Below are 16,791 nucleotides of genomic sequence, written 5' to 3'. Positions count from 1 at the left end.
TATGAATACACAAGTATTTACTGGCTAGACTGCATTCTCAAGGGCTGTGGCTGTTTTATGTTTAGTCTTCCTGCTCTCAGCCTGCCGATGGCTTGACTGCCAACAAGGAGCTGAGATCAAGATTCCAAGTCCCGTTAGGAAATATCTGTGCCTTGTAGCTGAACCCTGATCTAGAAAAAGTTCGGACAAAGACAAAAATGGAATTACATTCCACAGAGGGATACAACACGTAAATCGATAAGTAAATAATATCCATACATCTCTATCAGGGTGATCTGCGGGGAAGCTACCTTAAGTGTGCCATGAGCCCACTCAGCCCTTACCCAACCTGTCCTAGCTCCTGGGGTTTCCGTCTGGGCCCCTATGGCGATACGTGTCTTGGGATCTCTGTCTCTCTCTCTCTCTGTCTCTCTCTCTCCCCATTATAGATGCCCCCAGACTAAGCAGCCTTCTCGTGACCCCTGGCCAAGCCTCTGAACTCCCAGACTACGAAACTAACAAAGTGCGGGGGCGTTTCCAGCCCAGCGCGGCCGCCCGCAGAGATACCGGCCAGGGATACATTTGTAGCACTACGAATCAGGCCGGCCCGGTCTGGGCTCCCGGGGACTCCTCGTCCGCACTCAGGCCGTCCATCCTGGATCTCCGCTCTTTTCCAATCCGTGAAACGGCGGGGGGCTGTTGGACGGCCCCGTGTAACTCGCATTAGAAAGTCACTTCAGGTCTCCCCGCCACGCAGGGTTAGTGCACGCAGGGGACCACTTAGGGGTTTCCGCAGGACCGGCACGCCCGCAGCGCCCCCCCCCCCCCGCCATTGTTCCTGGAGAGTCTGGGATTTGGCGGGAAACTACGAGCAGGGAGTTTGCTTCAGGATGCGGGATGTGGGTCACTAACCGCCCGAGACTGCTGGGAGTGGGGGAGGGGGAGAAAAGGCGGGATTCGGAGGCGGTTAAGGGGACGCAGAAAGAACAATGAATGAATGAATAGTGAATAAGCGAGCGCGAGACCTGACGGGGAGAGAGGGGGAGGGGAGGAGCGGCGCGCCCGCCAGCCCACTCTCGCGAGAAAAGGAGCCGCGCACGCGACCCCCAGGAGAGCCCCTGATCTCGGAGAGGCAGCGGCGAGGGCGGGGTGGAGGGAAGGCTTCGGGAAGGAAAAGGCTCCGGCCAAAGCGAAGACGCTTGAGGAGGGGGAAGGAGGAGAAAGGGGGGGACAGTCTCGCGAGAATAGGCGGTTGCCGTAGTAGGGCGACGCGAGCTGGGTGGAAGCGGGCGCGTGCGTACGTACGTGCGTGCGTGCGTGTGAGAGGAGCCGCAGCAGCCGCGCGCGGACGGTTTGCTCTCGCCCGTTAGCGCCAGTCCCGCCGCCGTCGCTGCCGTCGCCGTCGCCTCGCGCCCCGCTCGCCACCGCCATGTCCCGCTACTTGCGCCCGCCCAACACGTCCCTGTTCGTGAGGAATGTGGCCGACGACACCAGGTGTGTGTAAGTGGCGGAACCCGGGGCACCGCGGGAGGCAGCGGGAGGCGGCGGCGACGGCCGTAGGGGCGGGGGCCGCGGTGGCGACGTCCGTAGGGGCGAGAACCGGGCCCGGAGGAGCGGGGGCGGCGGCCGAGGCCGAGGCGCAACATGGCGGGCGGGCCCGGGCTCCCGAGCTAGGCCGCAGGCGAGGCCCCAGGCCCGGCCTCCTCCTCCCCCCCATCCTCCCGCGCGCGAGCACGCGCACACTCACCCTCACACTCAGCCACCCTCACGCACGCCCGCCCTCCCCGAAAACGCAGCCTCTTCGATCACGAGGGCACCTTGCCCGCCGTCCGCGGCCCCCCTCCCCGACCTCGCGTTCGTGGGGCGGGGGGGGGATGTTCTGGGGACTGCTGGGAGGAAAGAATGCCCCCACGGTGCCCGCCTTTGCGTGAAAATAACGGCGGGAGGGGGGGCGCCACTCCTGTTGTAATGCCTGGGTTTGATTTTTTACGTGATCACTCCCCACCCCATCCAAGCTTTGGGACAAAGGATTTAAGTTGTGTGTTGGGGAGGTGGGGGGGAAGGGTTCACGTTCTTTTTTTTTTAACGGGATTGGCAAAGCTTAAAACGGCCCCGGAGAGTTGTGAGATTATAAATGGCCTACTTCATAAATAGGCTTCCTTCGAATTGCACGATATGACTCCAGCTAATGGAATCAGAGCCCTATCTTTTTTTTTCTTTAAAGATCTTGCCTTGAGGATACTGATATGAAATGCAGCTTGAAAAAATGTTAGGGTCCCTTGTTTTCTTCAAAAGGATTAGAGCAGGGGGTGGTTTATATTGGCATTGCCTTGACTCGGAGGAAAAAGAAAATCTTAAATTTTTCCTTTTCCCCACTAGGCCTTATGGGACTTATGTAAAAAATCACATTAACAGATTGCTTAGGATTTCATATTGGGGGGGGGTGATATATCAATATTTGGAACTCCGTAGTACTTAGGATTTGGATTTTTTTTTTTTTAAGTTTTGTGCTGGTTACAATTCATCTTTTCTAATTATCCACCATTGGAATTTTTTTAATCTTTACAAACAATAATAAAAATGCTTAATGTTTTCCTGAGAATTAAGCTTATTTGGTGCGACAAAAAGGAAAGTATCAGAAGTCTTTTATTGTCTAGGCTTGTTTTTATTTGACAATGTGGCAAAAAGCAAAATTAATTTCAATTATGAATAAATTTTATTGATTAGTAAATTATGGGTAGTGGTCATTTAATTTTCCTACAAAATAAGATCAAAGAAAGATATTTCAGAGGTGGAAGGAACCTTATAGAAGTCATCTTCATGCCTCTGGTCCCTGAGGGTAATAGAATATAAAATATGTTCGTTCAGTTTTTATTGTAAGCTGAGTTTGCATATTAAAATAGCATCTTAATTTTCCACTTTATTTAAGGTATGTTTTGAGTTAGGCTATCTAGGGACCAGGAAAGACCTGGACTGGTCACACCACGTTTTATAGGCAATGCTCTTAGACTATAAGTTGCAGAGAAGGTACTCCTTATCTAGGAAATTTTAGATCCAGTCTCTCTCCCATATTGTGCTGATTCATTTTTGTGCATTTTTCGAGCTGGAAGGGAATTTGAAGAACATGTTAACCCTTGCATTCCTCGGATTAAGAAACTGAGACTTCGCAAGGTTAAGTGCCAAGGTTACCACACCGCTAGTAAATAATAGCAGAGAATCCTTTCTCCTGGCTCCCAGTCTCTGCTACATGACTCCTTTGAGCTTTTTTTTGAAAGTAACAATACGCTTCAAAGTTTCACGCAGTCTCTATGGAAGAGGAGTTGGCTTACATACAAATATTCCATAGTTTACATAAGGGAAATTTTTAATTAAAAGAAATGCTTAGTAGTAACAGAACATAAAAAAATTTGAGGTATCTTTGGTGGTATTCTAGGTCTGAAGATTTGCGCCGGGAATTTGGTCGTTATGGTCCCATAGTTGATGTGTATGTGCCACTTGATTTCTACACTCGTCGTCCAAGAGGATTTGCTTACGTTCAATATCCTTTCTTCAGATGGCTGAGTAGTGAGGGGTGTTGAAGTTTGAAATTCAAGTTTGTGTAAGAGGTAACACATCTAAAAGTAGTTTATTTTTGTGCTGTATCTAATGAGTGTTTTGTGTTGTCAGATTTTTGGAAATTAACTGACTCATACATTGCTCGTTGCTATCATTTATTTCTATGAAATCTAATCAAAAATAGTATTAAAATTAATTTCCAGTCATGCTGCTGAAACTCAAATCGATAATTCTAATGTGTGATTTAAGCTTTGGTGTGTGTACTCCGTGGTTGCTACCACATTTTTAATGTAAGTCAAACTAAAAGTAATGTTCTTGTGCTTAGCAAAATGTTGGTTGGTTTTCTTGTCTTTTGATAATTTGAAACACTTGATCAAAACAGATTGTTTAAAAATGAGGTAAACTTCTTTAATATTGTCCCCTAATTTACTGTCCTCTGTTGTTGCCTCAGAGAATGTAAAGCTGTACAGTTATGGCGACCCCAAAGAGAAAGCATGAAAGAACCTTTAGAGTAGAGTTCAACAATTAAGGCAAGTAGACAAGCCAAAGACCTCTTAAGGATCAGGCTTGAAGAGAAGGGAGAGTTTGGGAAAAGAAAAAATAAAGAAAAGCTGGAAGAAGGACAAGCCATAATGGGAGACAAAGCTTCGCTTTATCTACAAAAGGGGGAAAAGGTTGTTTTTCAAAGTAAAAGATAAAGCCATCTGTCATATTTGACCAAGCATCTCATGACAAGTCCTTCTGACAAGCACTTAAAGAGTTAAAGGTCAAGATGAAGTTGAATGATGGCCAAGATTAAAGGAGTCATACCTGATGTATCCTACGGAATAACAATTTTCCTTTTGTTTTTGTGTTAGCAGTTAAAGTTGCAAACTGATTCTGGTTTGGTCTAATGACAAAACCTGTATCTTAATTGTGGGGGCTGTTGGTAATTGTGATTGTGGTCTTGTATAAAAATGCATTCTTTCTCAACTTGCAAGATAAATGTATCTGCCATATAACACAGTTGAGTTTTAGCTTAGAATATATAAGTATTAGATTGGGGCTTGACAGTTGTTAGCATTTATATCACAGGACAGCAAACAAAAAACCATTTGGGGGCATACGTAGCTCCAGGGTGAACCCATCTCTTCAAGAAGTGGCAAGTCAATGTAGATCTAGCAGCCATTTGAAAACTTACCATTGGTAATTGTCTGGGCTTAGAGCCACCAGAAATGACACTAGTAACAATAATCTTTGGTTTCTGGAACTATACACACTTGTGTAGCTTGGCTCTGCTGGCCATGGTTGAAATGTCAGAGCCTGAGTTTCAGATAAACACCATATTTCCTGCCTCACCTTAGCCCCATCATAGATGATGGTATTTCTATGGCTATGGCCTCCTCTCATTTGTACCAGCTGTCTCTTAAGGAAAAATTCTAGCTGCTAGATCCATGCTGACCTCCTGGCACCCTGAGTCAGCCTACTTGTCCTGATGATTTCCCTGTAAAACCTGTGATTTGGTGGGTGGGAGTGTGTGGATCAAGCCCTCATTGAGCATCGTATAATTCCCTGGAGTCCAGTGAATGGACTTAAGCTCTGCTTAAGGAAAGACAGGGGCAGTTCCTTCAAAACAACTATTGGTGTTTGGCATGGCAAAGATAGGATGCGCTGGCAACAAGGTTGACCTTCCACTTTTTCCTGTTTGTTAGGTGAATGAATTATGGTTTTCTGTAGTTTGACTCAAATGTATGGTGCTTGAAGCAGAAACAAAATATTTACCTTTATACCAGAAGAGGAGCAAGGTAGTTATTTCAAGAAAGCTAGACATTTAAAGTCCGATGAATTACTACTACTCGAGACATTTTTGTCTTGGTGGTTTCTGATTTCTAAAAGAAAATGTGATGAAGAAAGGAAAGTGACAGATTTTGTATTTGGGAGAATTCCCTAAACATATCTTTATTCAGGACTGGTATGATGATGATATCTAACCTTCCCCCAACCCTGCTTATCCCTCCTGCTTCCCTGTCACCAAGCCAGTATGTAAAGCCAGGATCTGGCCAGTCTATCTTCATTTTCTGTTCATACAGAACAGGGTAGATATGAAAAGGAGCACTTCATAGGTTAGAAATGTGCCACAAAAATCCTTAGCTTCCCTTAAGAAGCTCTATTCTTTTTACTAAATCCTTTATAACTCTTTGGTTTGGGTTTTGATTAATATAGCCTCTGGCTATATTACCATAAATCTGCTTATAAAACATTAAAGTCTGTTTTTAATTTTCCTAAAATCATTCCCTGAAAGCTCTCAAAGGGGTGCTTTTTACTTCTAGTATTGTAAGACAATTTCTTCTCAGCTCCCCAATATTTTAAGTTAGGAGCCTTTTTTTTTTTTTTTAGGACTTATTAAAAACCCTTCTATATAATTATTTTATGATAAGGCCTAATATTCTTGTTACATATTAGGAAAGAAAGCTAGTAATCATTTACATATTAGACCATTTGGTCTCAACAATATGCCAGAATTTTTTTTCAGTCCTACAGAGATCTACCTCCGAGGTGTGTGTGTGTCTCTTCATGATGTCATGTCTGGCTAACTCTAGAAATACAACTTCTCCCTAGTTCATGTCAAAAGAAGTGGCAAGATGAGTCCAAAACTGTGACGTTTGAATAGTAGATAGACTTAACGTTCAAACCTAGCCCTTAATCTTTCCCATAGCCACCAAGTCAAAGACTTTTCAGGGTATTGACCTGGTTTTGAGCGACATGGAGAGTTTCTGGGATAGCAGCAGAGTGGAGGAGTGGGAGTAGAGCTATATATGGATGATAGAGTTAACTGCTATTTGGAAGTCCAGTAGTTCTCATTTTTTGCCTGTTATTAAAATGGAGAGCTTTCAGGGCAAAGCAGCAAGCCCCAGTAAACTTTGAACAGTTATCAGAAGTTCTGCATGGAAGTATTCTGAAAATCCCAACTAGAAATCATTCCCAAATCTACTGATTTGCATGAAAAAGCGCACTTTAGTGTCAGACTCAGGATTCTGGAATTGGCTGTCCATTCCAGGATCCCATAAAATGGTCTTTCTTCATTTCTTTGTAGTACCTCTTAGATAGAATTGTGCCAGAACCATATGCTTCTGACCATGACTTAATTGAGGATCTGCTCAGTAATTTCATATTTGTACACAGTGGAAGGGCAGCCATTGTACTCCCCTTCTGTAGTCATTGCAAGATGGATAAGTGGATGAAACCCTGGTATCAGACACGTTCAAGGGGCCTAAAGCACCAGAAAGGTAGAGGTCTTATACTTTTAGTTTTCAGATCTTGTGAGATAGGTTGTTATATTTGTTTACCTAGGAGGTTTTGGTGTTTGCATATTTTAATTTAGTATATGGAGAAAACAAGGGGATACTTTTTGATACAATTTTAAGGAAATTCCATTTAGTGCTGAGCAGCTATCATAAAAGATCAGTCCTGAAATTCAGACTAGGAAGATTCTCTGCTATCTTTAAACTTTTGGTTTTTATTTCTGAAAAGACTGAGTTAGGAAAATAATGGATTTTTTTTTCTGACAGTGGCTTCATAATCTATCTTTGCAAATATTTTAAGTTTTTTTACTTTAAAAACAGATGGCTTGATTTTGAAGTAAGTATCAATTACCTAGTTGGCTTTCTGGAGGAAAAAAAATAAAGATGGACAGATCATGGAATGTGCCACTTTTGCCAGTTAAGCTTTTGTTGTGTATCAAAGTTTGCAAAACTTTCCCAAGCCCCTTAACATTTAGCACATTTGAAGATGTTCGTGATGCTGAAGATGCCCTGCATAATTTGGACCGAAAATGGATTTGTGGACGTCAGATTGAAATCCAGTTTGCACAAGGGGATCGCAAAAGTAAGTGTGACTCTACACAACTTTTTGAGAAGTCATTTCTAAATATATTTATTGTATTCTGAGATTCCTTCATTCCACAAATGTTTTCTTAGACTGCTTGATATTTGGAACCAATAGAAAAATCTTTTGTAGTTATATTTAGTAAGCTTTGAATTTCAACCTCAGAGATTATGTAAATATTTTTCCATACTGTAAAAAAAAGATTGAATCATAGCATATGGTAAAGTAGATAGAATGAAACTAGTGCATTCTGTATAGCATTAATTACTCAGGGCCAAAATTCGGTGGCATCAGTTTTCGTAGGCATGGCACATTTTTGCTAAATGACACACACACAGAGACATGGACAGAGACACGAACACACACAGACACACACACACCCCCTCTCTCTGCATCTGACCATTTTCCACTCTGCTATACATATTGTATCATTTTGGGCAGTGAAGTTACCTCCTTCGTGTTTTGGGGAAAGTCATTGTCTCACCTTGAACAACAGCGTATCCAGGCTATATGCGGAAGCAGCTGAAAGGAATTGGGATTTTTGAAATTACAAAGTTGTGGGAAAAATTATCTAAGGATAGCGAATGGGTCACTGATTTCTTTAGTATAGAAAACTCCCCAGTGAAGACATTTCCTCTAACAATGCAAGGTTAGCACGTTCTTTGTAAGCTATAGTCTTAGAGAGCTGTCTTGCATTGCCAACTTTCTACTCTGCTTTGGAAAGTAAAACAATTAAAACCTACCTTTTACTTAGGTTGTTTTCAGGTAGTTTTCACATCTACCACATTTGTAGCAAAAAAAAATATTGAGTATTGGTATTAAAAAGATGAAAAAGCACTGGTTGTTTATAATGAAAATTTGAAAGTGATCACTTGAGACATTAAATACAAAACTTTTTTTCACAGCACCAAATCAAATGAAAGCCAAGGAAGGGAGAAATGTATACAGCTCTTCTCGCTATGATGACTATGACAGATATAGGCGATCCAGAAGCCGAAGTTACGAAAGGAGGAGGTCTAGGAGTCGTTCTTTTGATTACAACTACAGAAGATCTTATAGTCCTAGAAAGTAAGTTTGATGTGTGGTTTTTAACTGTATAGCAGTTGATTGGAAAACAAAAGCACATTTACTATTTGGCTGTTAAGAGTTTTTAAAATACTCTGAATTTTTTGTATACTCTACTTGTAACCACATGTAGGAACTATCATATATTGCATGATTCATTGACATTAAAATAATGATTTGGCTCTAAGTGCATATCTTTTTTTAAGCCAGTATTTTAATCATCTACATAAGTAGACATTTCTCATTCTTTACTTTTTCTGATGTGCCTTTTAGCAGTAGACCTACTGGAAGACCACGCCGTAGCAGAAGCCATTCAGACAATGATAGGTAATTAGTTTTGTTCTGATCTATTACAATGCAGACATAATGAATCAATGTCAGGGGAAATTATTTACTCTAAGAATGATAAATATCAGATTTAGGAGGAAACCGTGTTTTTACGCTAATCTAATGTCTCCTCTTTTTTGAAAGATTCAAACACCGAAACCGGTCTTTTTCGAGGTCTAAATCCAATTCAAGATCACGATCCAAGTCCCAGCCCAAGAAAGAAATGAAGGCTAAGTCACGTTCTAGGTCTGCATCTCACACCAAAACTAGAGGCACTTCTAAAACAGATTCCAAAACACATTATAAGTCAGGCTCAAGATACGAAAAGGAATCAAGGAAAAAAGAACCAGCCAGATCCAAATCCCAGTCAAGATCACAGTCTAGGTCTAGGTCAAAATCTAGATCGAGGTCCTGGACTAGTCCAAAGTCCAGTGGCCACTAACAGCATAATCATATTGTTTTTAGGCATGTATCATTCATTTACATAGTTCAGTTTACTAAATTATCAGGAACACAATGTTGCAACAGTGCTTTAAAAAAAGACAAAAAAAAAGCCCCCCCAAAAAAAACTTTTACTTTTGTCAGTTTTCCCTGTAGCAGACAATGGTTATTATAATTAAAATGATATACTGTTGAGAAGCCACTCTTAAGAGTCCAGTTTGTTAAATGTCATGGGCAGCTACCAATTTGATTGTGGTGTCTCTGTATATTTTTGTAAAGATTCTCTTTTTTTATGCTTGAAATATTGGTAAAAAGCTGTTAGTTGACCATAATTTGCAACATTGTCCTATTAGAAATAAAGTTCATATCCATGAAGCAAAAATGGTATCAATTTGACAGAACAGCTGTTTTAAACTAGAAAGTTTAGGTGGTTGTTCCTTAAAACGTTGTGAAACAAAATGGAAAACTAACCACAGTATAACACTGACTGCTATGGCATTTCAGGTTTACAGTGGACCTGGGGGTAGGGGAAAAGGTGTGTTTTTCACACTTCTGTGGCTGTAACATTCATCAGTACATGGAGCATGTGGTGTTAAAGTTTCTTGTCAACTGAACCATGTCAGGTAGATGGTACCCACAGAAGAGGAGACAGGTGGGGGAGTCTTCAGGGAGCTTGAGTGATGTCTTTTGGACTAGAGCAGAAACTACTTTTGCCTGGTTTCTGAATATTTTGAAAAATGAAAACATCTGTAATGTTAGCTAAAATTTGAGGTCATAATAGCAGAAATATTTTTAGGAAAAATGTGTGCTGTTTTTGTAGCTATTCTGAATTTTAGAGAGCTGTTAATCATAAAATTGCTTAGTTTTCTTACTGCTGTTAGAGGCAAGGAAGTTGTTTCAAAGTAGGTTTTGTGTGTGTATGTATGTGTGTGTGTGTGCATAGTGTTTAAGAACTCAATTTTGATGCCAATGACATTCATTTGTTGTGTTCATTTGTATCAGAATCTGCCCACCCCTTCCTGAGGGAGGCTTTCCTCTTTATACTTCAGTTTATTTAGTGAGACAAGTTTCACTGATAACACCCCTAAGACCGAATGTTATTTCGGTGCCATAAAATGGAAAATAATTAGAGGCAAGGGAGGCTTTAGGTGTAAGCAAGAGCTGCATCTCCAGGTTTTTAGTTGATCTTAAGTGCAGTACTCAACTATAAACAAATGTGAACATGGTACCAGACCATCATATGATGTCAAGTATTTCTCTGAAAGACAAGTCGTTTTGTTTTTGTTTTTATTTTTTCAAACAAAAGTCGCTTTTGACAAGGTCCAACCTCATTTCAGTACAAGAGCTAGCATCAGTACAGCACTTGTTAAATATAAGCATAGAGATGTTGGTGGGGAAAAGTTTCCTTTTAGAGACCTTCTTAATATTCTATCTTGGTTTTAGTTATCTAGGCCAGGCCTGTAAAAAAACAAACAAACGATGGTTTTAAAATATTATTTGTGGAACATACTTAAGGGATTGATTCTAGAACCTTTGTATATTTGATAGTCTTTCTAACTTTTATTTCTTTACTGTTTGCAGTTAATGTTCATGTTCTGCTATGCAATCATTTATATGCACGTTTCTTTAATTTTGTAGACTTTCCTGGATGTATAGTTTCAAAACAACAAAAAAGACTATTTAAAACTGTAGCAGTAGCTGGCAGTTCTAGCAAAGAGGAAAGTTGTGGGGTTAAACTTTGTATTTTCTTTCTTATAGAAGCTTCTAAAAAGGTATTTTTATATGTTCTTTTTAACAAATATTGTGTACAACCTTTAAAAACATCAATGTTTGGATCAAAACAAAAAGACCCAGCTTATTTTCTGCTTGCTGTAAATTAAGCAAACATGCTATAATAAAAACAAAATGAAGGACATCATGACCAACTGGAATTATTACAGTTTTAAGCCATGATTCTGTAATAGAAGCTTCTTTTTAAATATCATTCCATGGTGAAATGGGCTTGGTAATGAGTGTCTGTTAACCATAGCTACTTTTGATTTTCAATGTGACAGACTAAAAAGGATACATCTCTTGATTGGTACCTTGACATTACCTTAAGCAACAGTGTATTTCATAGTTATTCCATGAATACACATTGTCTTCTCAAGTCACTTTGTTGCCACTTGTTAGATCTGGAAAGGAGCTAAAAACCATGCTAGTGAAGTGACTCCTTTTACATAAAAGGAAAACAGGCCCTGAGAAGTGATTGATCAGTTGCACAGTCACACAGCTAAGTAAGTGACAAGAGCTGGACAAGAGAAGGCATGGCCTTTTAGTCCAGCGTGCCTTCCACTCTCCTCCCCATCCTGCTTCTCATTCACCATGGCTTCATTATTTTATCAGGACTGTGTTCTCCCATTATCAGACATACCGTTCTCCAAATAAAAGTAGAGCAAACCTTGTCATTGAAAGTAAGTCTTGATCCTCTTCCCTTTGAAATTTGTCACCCCTATTGGTCCTCTCTGCCTTGGAAAGTCCATCAGATTATTGCTCCTTCTGGTCCTTCTAGTAAACTGTATCAGATAATGGGTTGGAATGGCTGGGCCCTCCCTTTTAGAACATCTGACTTTCTTCCAAAATAACAAATATCTTTTTTTTTTTTTTAACAAAGAAGCCTTGAGAGAAACATCTGGGTACTTTGCTTAGAATTGAATTTAATTGAACTAGTCATCATTGTGAGGCAGGGCTAATACTCCTGCTGATTATTTCCTAGAATTGAAAATACTCTTTGATGAAGTGGTGTTCTACACTTGAGTGCTAATTTAGTAATATTTACATATATATCTTTGTAGAGAAGACGCACTTGGTGATAAATAAGTACTAAGTTCTATAGTACAACATACCAGAAATTTGGTTTCCTCTGTTCTGAGGCTGGGTGTCATCATCTGGGATCTCCTGAAAACTATTCTGTTCACACATTCCATTGTCATGCACTTCCTTCTTAAGTATAGCTCCACCCACACTCTTGAAAACAAAGGCAAACTTAAAAGTTGTTAGAATGTTAGTCATTTACCAGTTGGTTAAATTCAGTTTTAAGTTGGGAATCCATGTTGCTTGAGCTTTCCTGTCACCTCCTATAGAAAGTGGTAGAGGCAGTGGAGTATTTGACTTTGAGTAGTTTTCTTGTTTTATTAAAGCTAAAATAAGGAATGATTATTTTGGAGAGAAAACTTCAGCCACTTGGAATCATAAACATTTTCAACCAGAGGAGATAATTTAATAGTCCCAACCTTTTACAAAATAAAGGCTACTTAATATCAAGAAAAACTTTACAGCACCCTATTTGTTAGCAGTTGTACTGTGGAATTTGGTGATGGAGAAAATATATCACAACCTAAAGCTACTATTAATTCAGTAACTTGTATCTTATTAATCAGTGCATCTGTATTACCAGGGAAAATGGCAATGCACTTGTGTAAGAAATGGTGTAAAATGTTTCTTTTATTGTATGGAGTTGTTGTAATCAAGAAGATCAAGTAATGTGTTTCCATGCTTCACAACTTGGGAACCGCTGATGCAAGCAAGGCAGGGTTTTTACTTTTATAGTTGAGGAGACTGAGGCCCAGTTAGAATGGCCGAACTGGCATTTGGGTCCCAAGTGTTCGGGTTCCCAGGCTAGCATTCTATCTACTGTCACCCTTTTTCATGAGAATTGAGGGTTTTTTTGTTTTGTTTTAAATAAACTGAATAACTTTGTAGCATGTAAGATACAGAAGAAAGCTATAGCTAAGTGTTAGCAAATCAGCTTCATTCTTACAGAGCCAATAAAATTAATGTTATTAGCGACTTTGATATATAGGTCCGTAGTTCCTCCTAGCAACAACTAAGTAGTAATGTAGTAAGGTTCAGATGTGGTTGACTTTAAAAGCCACACGCTGTCAAATGTGAATTCCTGTGTCTCTGAACAAAAAAAGTGACCCAGAATAGTCCAGATATATTTCCTGTGCTCCTTTCCTGACTTCAGCAGCAGAGCAATTTGTATCTATCCCCACTTGATATACAGGACTTGATAAAAAGGGGAAGAGCTGGAGGGTTATAGCCTTGTACTGTGTCTCCTAGTGGTGGGATGAGTACGACTTAGCTGTGAATTCTGTTTTCTTCTGCCCTTTTCAGAGGAATTAAATCTGAAAGAGACTTGGATAAGTTGATATCCCTCATTTCACAGATGTGACAAACAGGACCACAGGTTCAAATTACATCTCCAAGATCATATAGTAAAGAATGCATTTGGGGTTCAAATTCAGGTGCCCTGATTCCAAAATTCATGTATAGGATTACAGTATGTATCCCCTAGGATTTCTTTTAATACCCTTCAAAATAATGTCAGAAATAATAGTGCGCTGCTTTCCTTTTGACATTCCTATGAGGCAGGACAGTACAGGTGAGAAGACATTCAGAAGGAAAAGGATTTGTAGATTGTCACATGATAAGAGATGGATCCAGAGAAATCTTAGGTTTCTATACATTTAAACTGATCATCTTCTAATTGTGTGGAAAGGTTTAGGGGTAGAGATTGCATACTCTGTTAGTGATTGGTTTAATCAATAAGACAATGTCTTTATTCAATACCTCAAAAAAGTCTATGAATGTTACTAACTTTAATACTTAAGTATTTTTAAAGTATTTTTCCTTACTACAACCCTAGATAGATAATGTAAATATCCTCTTTTTATAAATGGGGAAACTAAGGCTCTGACAGGTAAGTAACTTATCCATGTATACAGCTTGTCAGGAGGTAGAATTTTACTTGTCTTCCTGACCCCCAAGACCAGTATTTTTCACTGGCCTGTAGCTACCCCTAGGGCTATATTATGAATGAATTCTGGTGCCTGTGTCAAAATAGGGGGCAGCAAAGTGCAGTGCATAGAATAATCCAGGCCAGTCAGATGTAGTGCAAATTCTGGGGGTGAAGTGTAGAAGAAACCAGAGGGTGCTGAGGACAGCAGCAGTCACACTGGGTGGCCTCAGGAAGAAGACAGAGTGGCAACAGGTGAATGAGACGACCGTTGTGGAACGGCCCTTCCACACTTGAAGGGGCAAAAGTATAAGTATGCTTATACTAGGCAAAGGCAGCAAACAGAAAAGAGTGAGCCTGGGACAGGGCCTGAAACCCAAAGACACTACAAATCCTTAGTGAGGGATTAGGTACATATATGCTCAAGTATGAGGCATCCTGGTGCAAAACCCAGTCACCCTGTCCTAATTACACCTTGGCAGTTTTGTGAGCTAACCTCACCTCAAAAATCTGTATAACTTTAAAACTTACAAAGTGTTTGCTCCACAACAACCCTGTGCAAATAGGTAATGCGCCTCTTAGCCTCATGTTACAAACCAAGAAACAGGACTTTCCCAGGATCACAGCTAGTAAATATTGGAAGCAGGATTCAGACTCGGGCCCCTTCTGAGCCCCAGCCCAACGTTCTTGACACCAGACCACAGCTGCAGATTGATAGAGATCCAAACCAAGTCACAACAATTTTCTTTGTTGCATTAAATAACTCTTGAAACAAAAGGGCGCAGGAACTAAAGCTTTGGCGGTCTTGTTTTTGCTGACTTTTGTATTGTTATTTTTTTCTGCCTCAATCCTGTTTGCAAAGTGCTGTAGAGAAGATTCCATGATTTCTCTTACATTTTCTCAGGAGTAGAAGACATGTGGCCTGAGACTTGATTTGGCTCTTGGTTTCATCCTCATGGAGGGTAATATTGCTCCAATCACTCCTGCCCAAAGAATCTCCCACCTGGCAGACCATAAGGAGGACTTCTGAAAGTCTGAGAATAAAGAGTAAACTGAACAGCAATGAGCACTTGAGAGTATTTTTACTGTTTGAAGTTTATAAAAAGCCTTGGGGAAGTGTCTGGTATGGTGAGAACAGTGTGCCTTAGCTGAACCCACAATCCTTGGGCACCTACTCATGTGCATATGTATACCCTAGGCACTGGGAATAGTACAGTAGCCTGTGGGTCAGACATTCCCTCCTTCACATGGACAACCAAATTACACTTTGGGGGTGCTGGGAGGGGTGTCTTTCACTTATCTGGGTCATTATCATTACCCAGACTGGAACCTGGGAACTGGAATATTTGCCATGTACTCTACCTAATGAGGCATCTAAACACAGAACTGAAGGATGAAGTGTCTGAGCAGTAAGTCAGATACCTCCCACCCCAACTTAAAGGGACCTACCTCTTAACAGTCCATATGACCACCCCAGCAAGAAGTTTCAAGTTCTGGGGCTTTGTGTGGCTCTCTCCTCTCATTGCCAGGCACATAGGTCATTTCCCAGTTTGGTTCTTGTTTTTCCCATGAGGGGATACTTGCATGTTCTGCACAAAGGTATCCTGCCCAATGTGGATACAAAGACAATCTGCAGATGCTCTATTTTACTCTGACTCCCAATCATGTTGACCCCTCTTGGCTTCACTAAGGTGGGGTTACTTCTCACACTGGGTCCTTAGAGGGATGATATTAGTGTCTCATCAGTGTGACAGCCCTAATGCTCCCCAGGCCCACAGTGCTCAAGCTATTTTGAGTCTCACTTCTCCATGTACCATCTAAAGAGACTGCTTTTTCTTGGATTGCTCCAGTGGGAGGAGTCCATTTTGGCAGTTTGGCCAAACCATGAAAACTGAGGGGTGGGGGGAATAAGCAGCACTTAACAGGAAAGTAACTAGGAAATATTTTTTTGGAAATAACAGCTAAGCTAGCTGGATACCAGGAATCCCAAAAGGTGGAGCTGGAGCTCCCTTGCAAACAGGTTTCTTTGTAAGGGAATCTGCCAATAGTAGACCAGTTTGGCAGGAGTGCAAATTCTGGAGGGAAAAGATGGATGAGAGGTGAACTGTATGTAGGGCCTTAGCTGCGACCAGGCTCGGGCTGTGTTTTATCCCAAATGGTATATACATTGAAGACTGTAAAGCAGGGAGTGGTGAGAGGTTCAGGTCTTTTATTCATGATTTCACATGTCCATAAAGAATCAAAAGTGGAAAGAGGCTGCCAGGTCATCTTGGAAGGGCAGTGTTGTCATGGAACAAGTCCTGGATTTGGAGGCAAGAGCTGTGACTTAACAAATCACTGAAAACTTCAGTTTATAAAGTGGAAGAAACACCAAATACATACCCTACACCTCAAAACGGCTGCCATGAGGATCAAATTGGGTAATGTGTGTGCCAAATGTTTTGGAAACTTTAAAGCACTTGTAGGAACGTAAACTGCCCAATTCAACTGGTAACCTAAGCAAAAATCTCCTTTACCACATTCTCAATAAAGAATCCTCCAGCTTCTGCAGGAATACCTCTAGTGAACTTGAGAGCTTCCAGGTCAGCCTACTCTGCTGGATAGTGAAGCCTGACCACTTGTTGGAAACATTGCATAAACTGGAGGTTGGCTAGTGACCCCTGAGGTGTCTCCCAATTCTGACACTTGGTGTGATTCCCAAGCCATTCTCACTGCACTACACTGCCTCCCCCATCACAAAGACTATCTCAGTATTTTTCTCCATTGGACTGGTTCTACTACCC

At 41.0% G+C, this 16,791-nt stretch overlaps 1 protein-coding gene across 12 annotated transcripts; it reads left to right on the top strand.

Moving 5' to 3' along the window:
- Positions 1-1,066: 1,066 nt before the first annotated feature.
- On the top strand, positions 1,067-15,071 carry SRSF10 (serine and arginine rich splicing factor 10). 12 transcript variants are annotated; one of them, XM_072609302.1, is made up of 7 exons: positions 1,067-1,473; positions 3,413-3,517; positions 7,295-7,398; positions 8,304-8,466; positions 8,740-8,790; positions 8,935-9,036; positions 14,913-15,071. In XM_072609302.1, the coding sequence occupies exons 1-7, from the start codon at positions 1,409-1,411 to the stop codon at positions 14,932-14,934; spliced, it is 612 nt and encodes a 203-aa protein (XP_072465403.1). In that variant the 5' UTR covers positions 1,067-1,408; the 3' UTR covers positions 14,935-15,071. The 12 variants fall into 12 exon arrangements, with proteins under 12 accessions (XP_072465403.1, XP_072465402.1, XP_072465407.1 ...); XM_072609301.1 differs by having other exon boundaries at positions 8,737-8,790; XM_072609300.1 differs by having other exon boundaries at positions 1,260-1,479.
- The last annotated feature ends 1,720 nt before the right edge of the window (positions 15,072-16,791 follow it).

The sequence above is a fragment of the Notamacropus eugenii genome, chromosome 5 (genome assembly GCF_028372415.1).
Source record: "Notamacropus eugenii isolate mMacEug1 chromosome 5, mMacEug1.pri_v2, whole genome shotgun sequence".
Classification (NCBI taxonomy): domain Eukaryota; kingdom Metazoa; phylum Chordata; class Mammalia; order Diprotodontia; family Macropodidae; genus Notamacropus; species Notamacropus eugenii.
The sequence above is the reverse complement of the archived record's forward strand: the minus strand, read 5'-3'. Positions and strand labels throughout refer to the sequence as shown.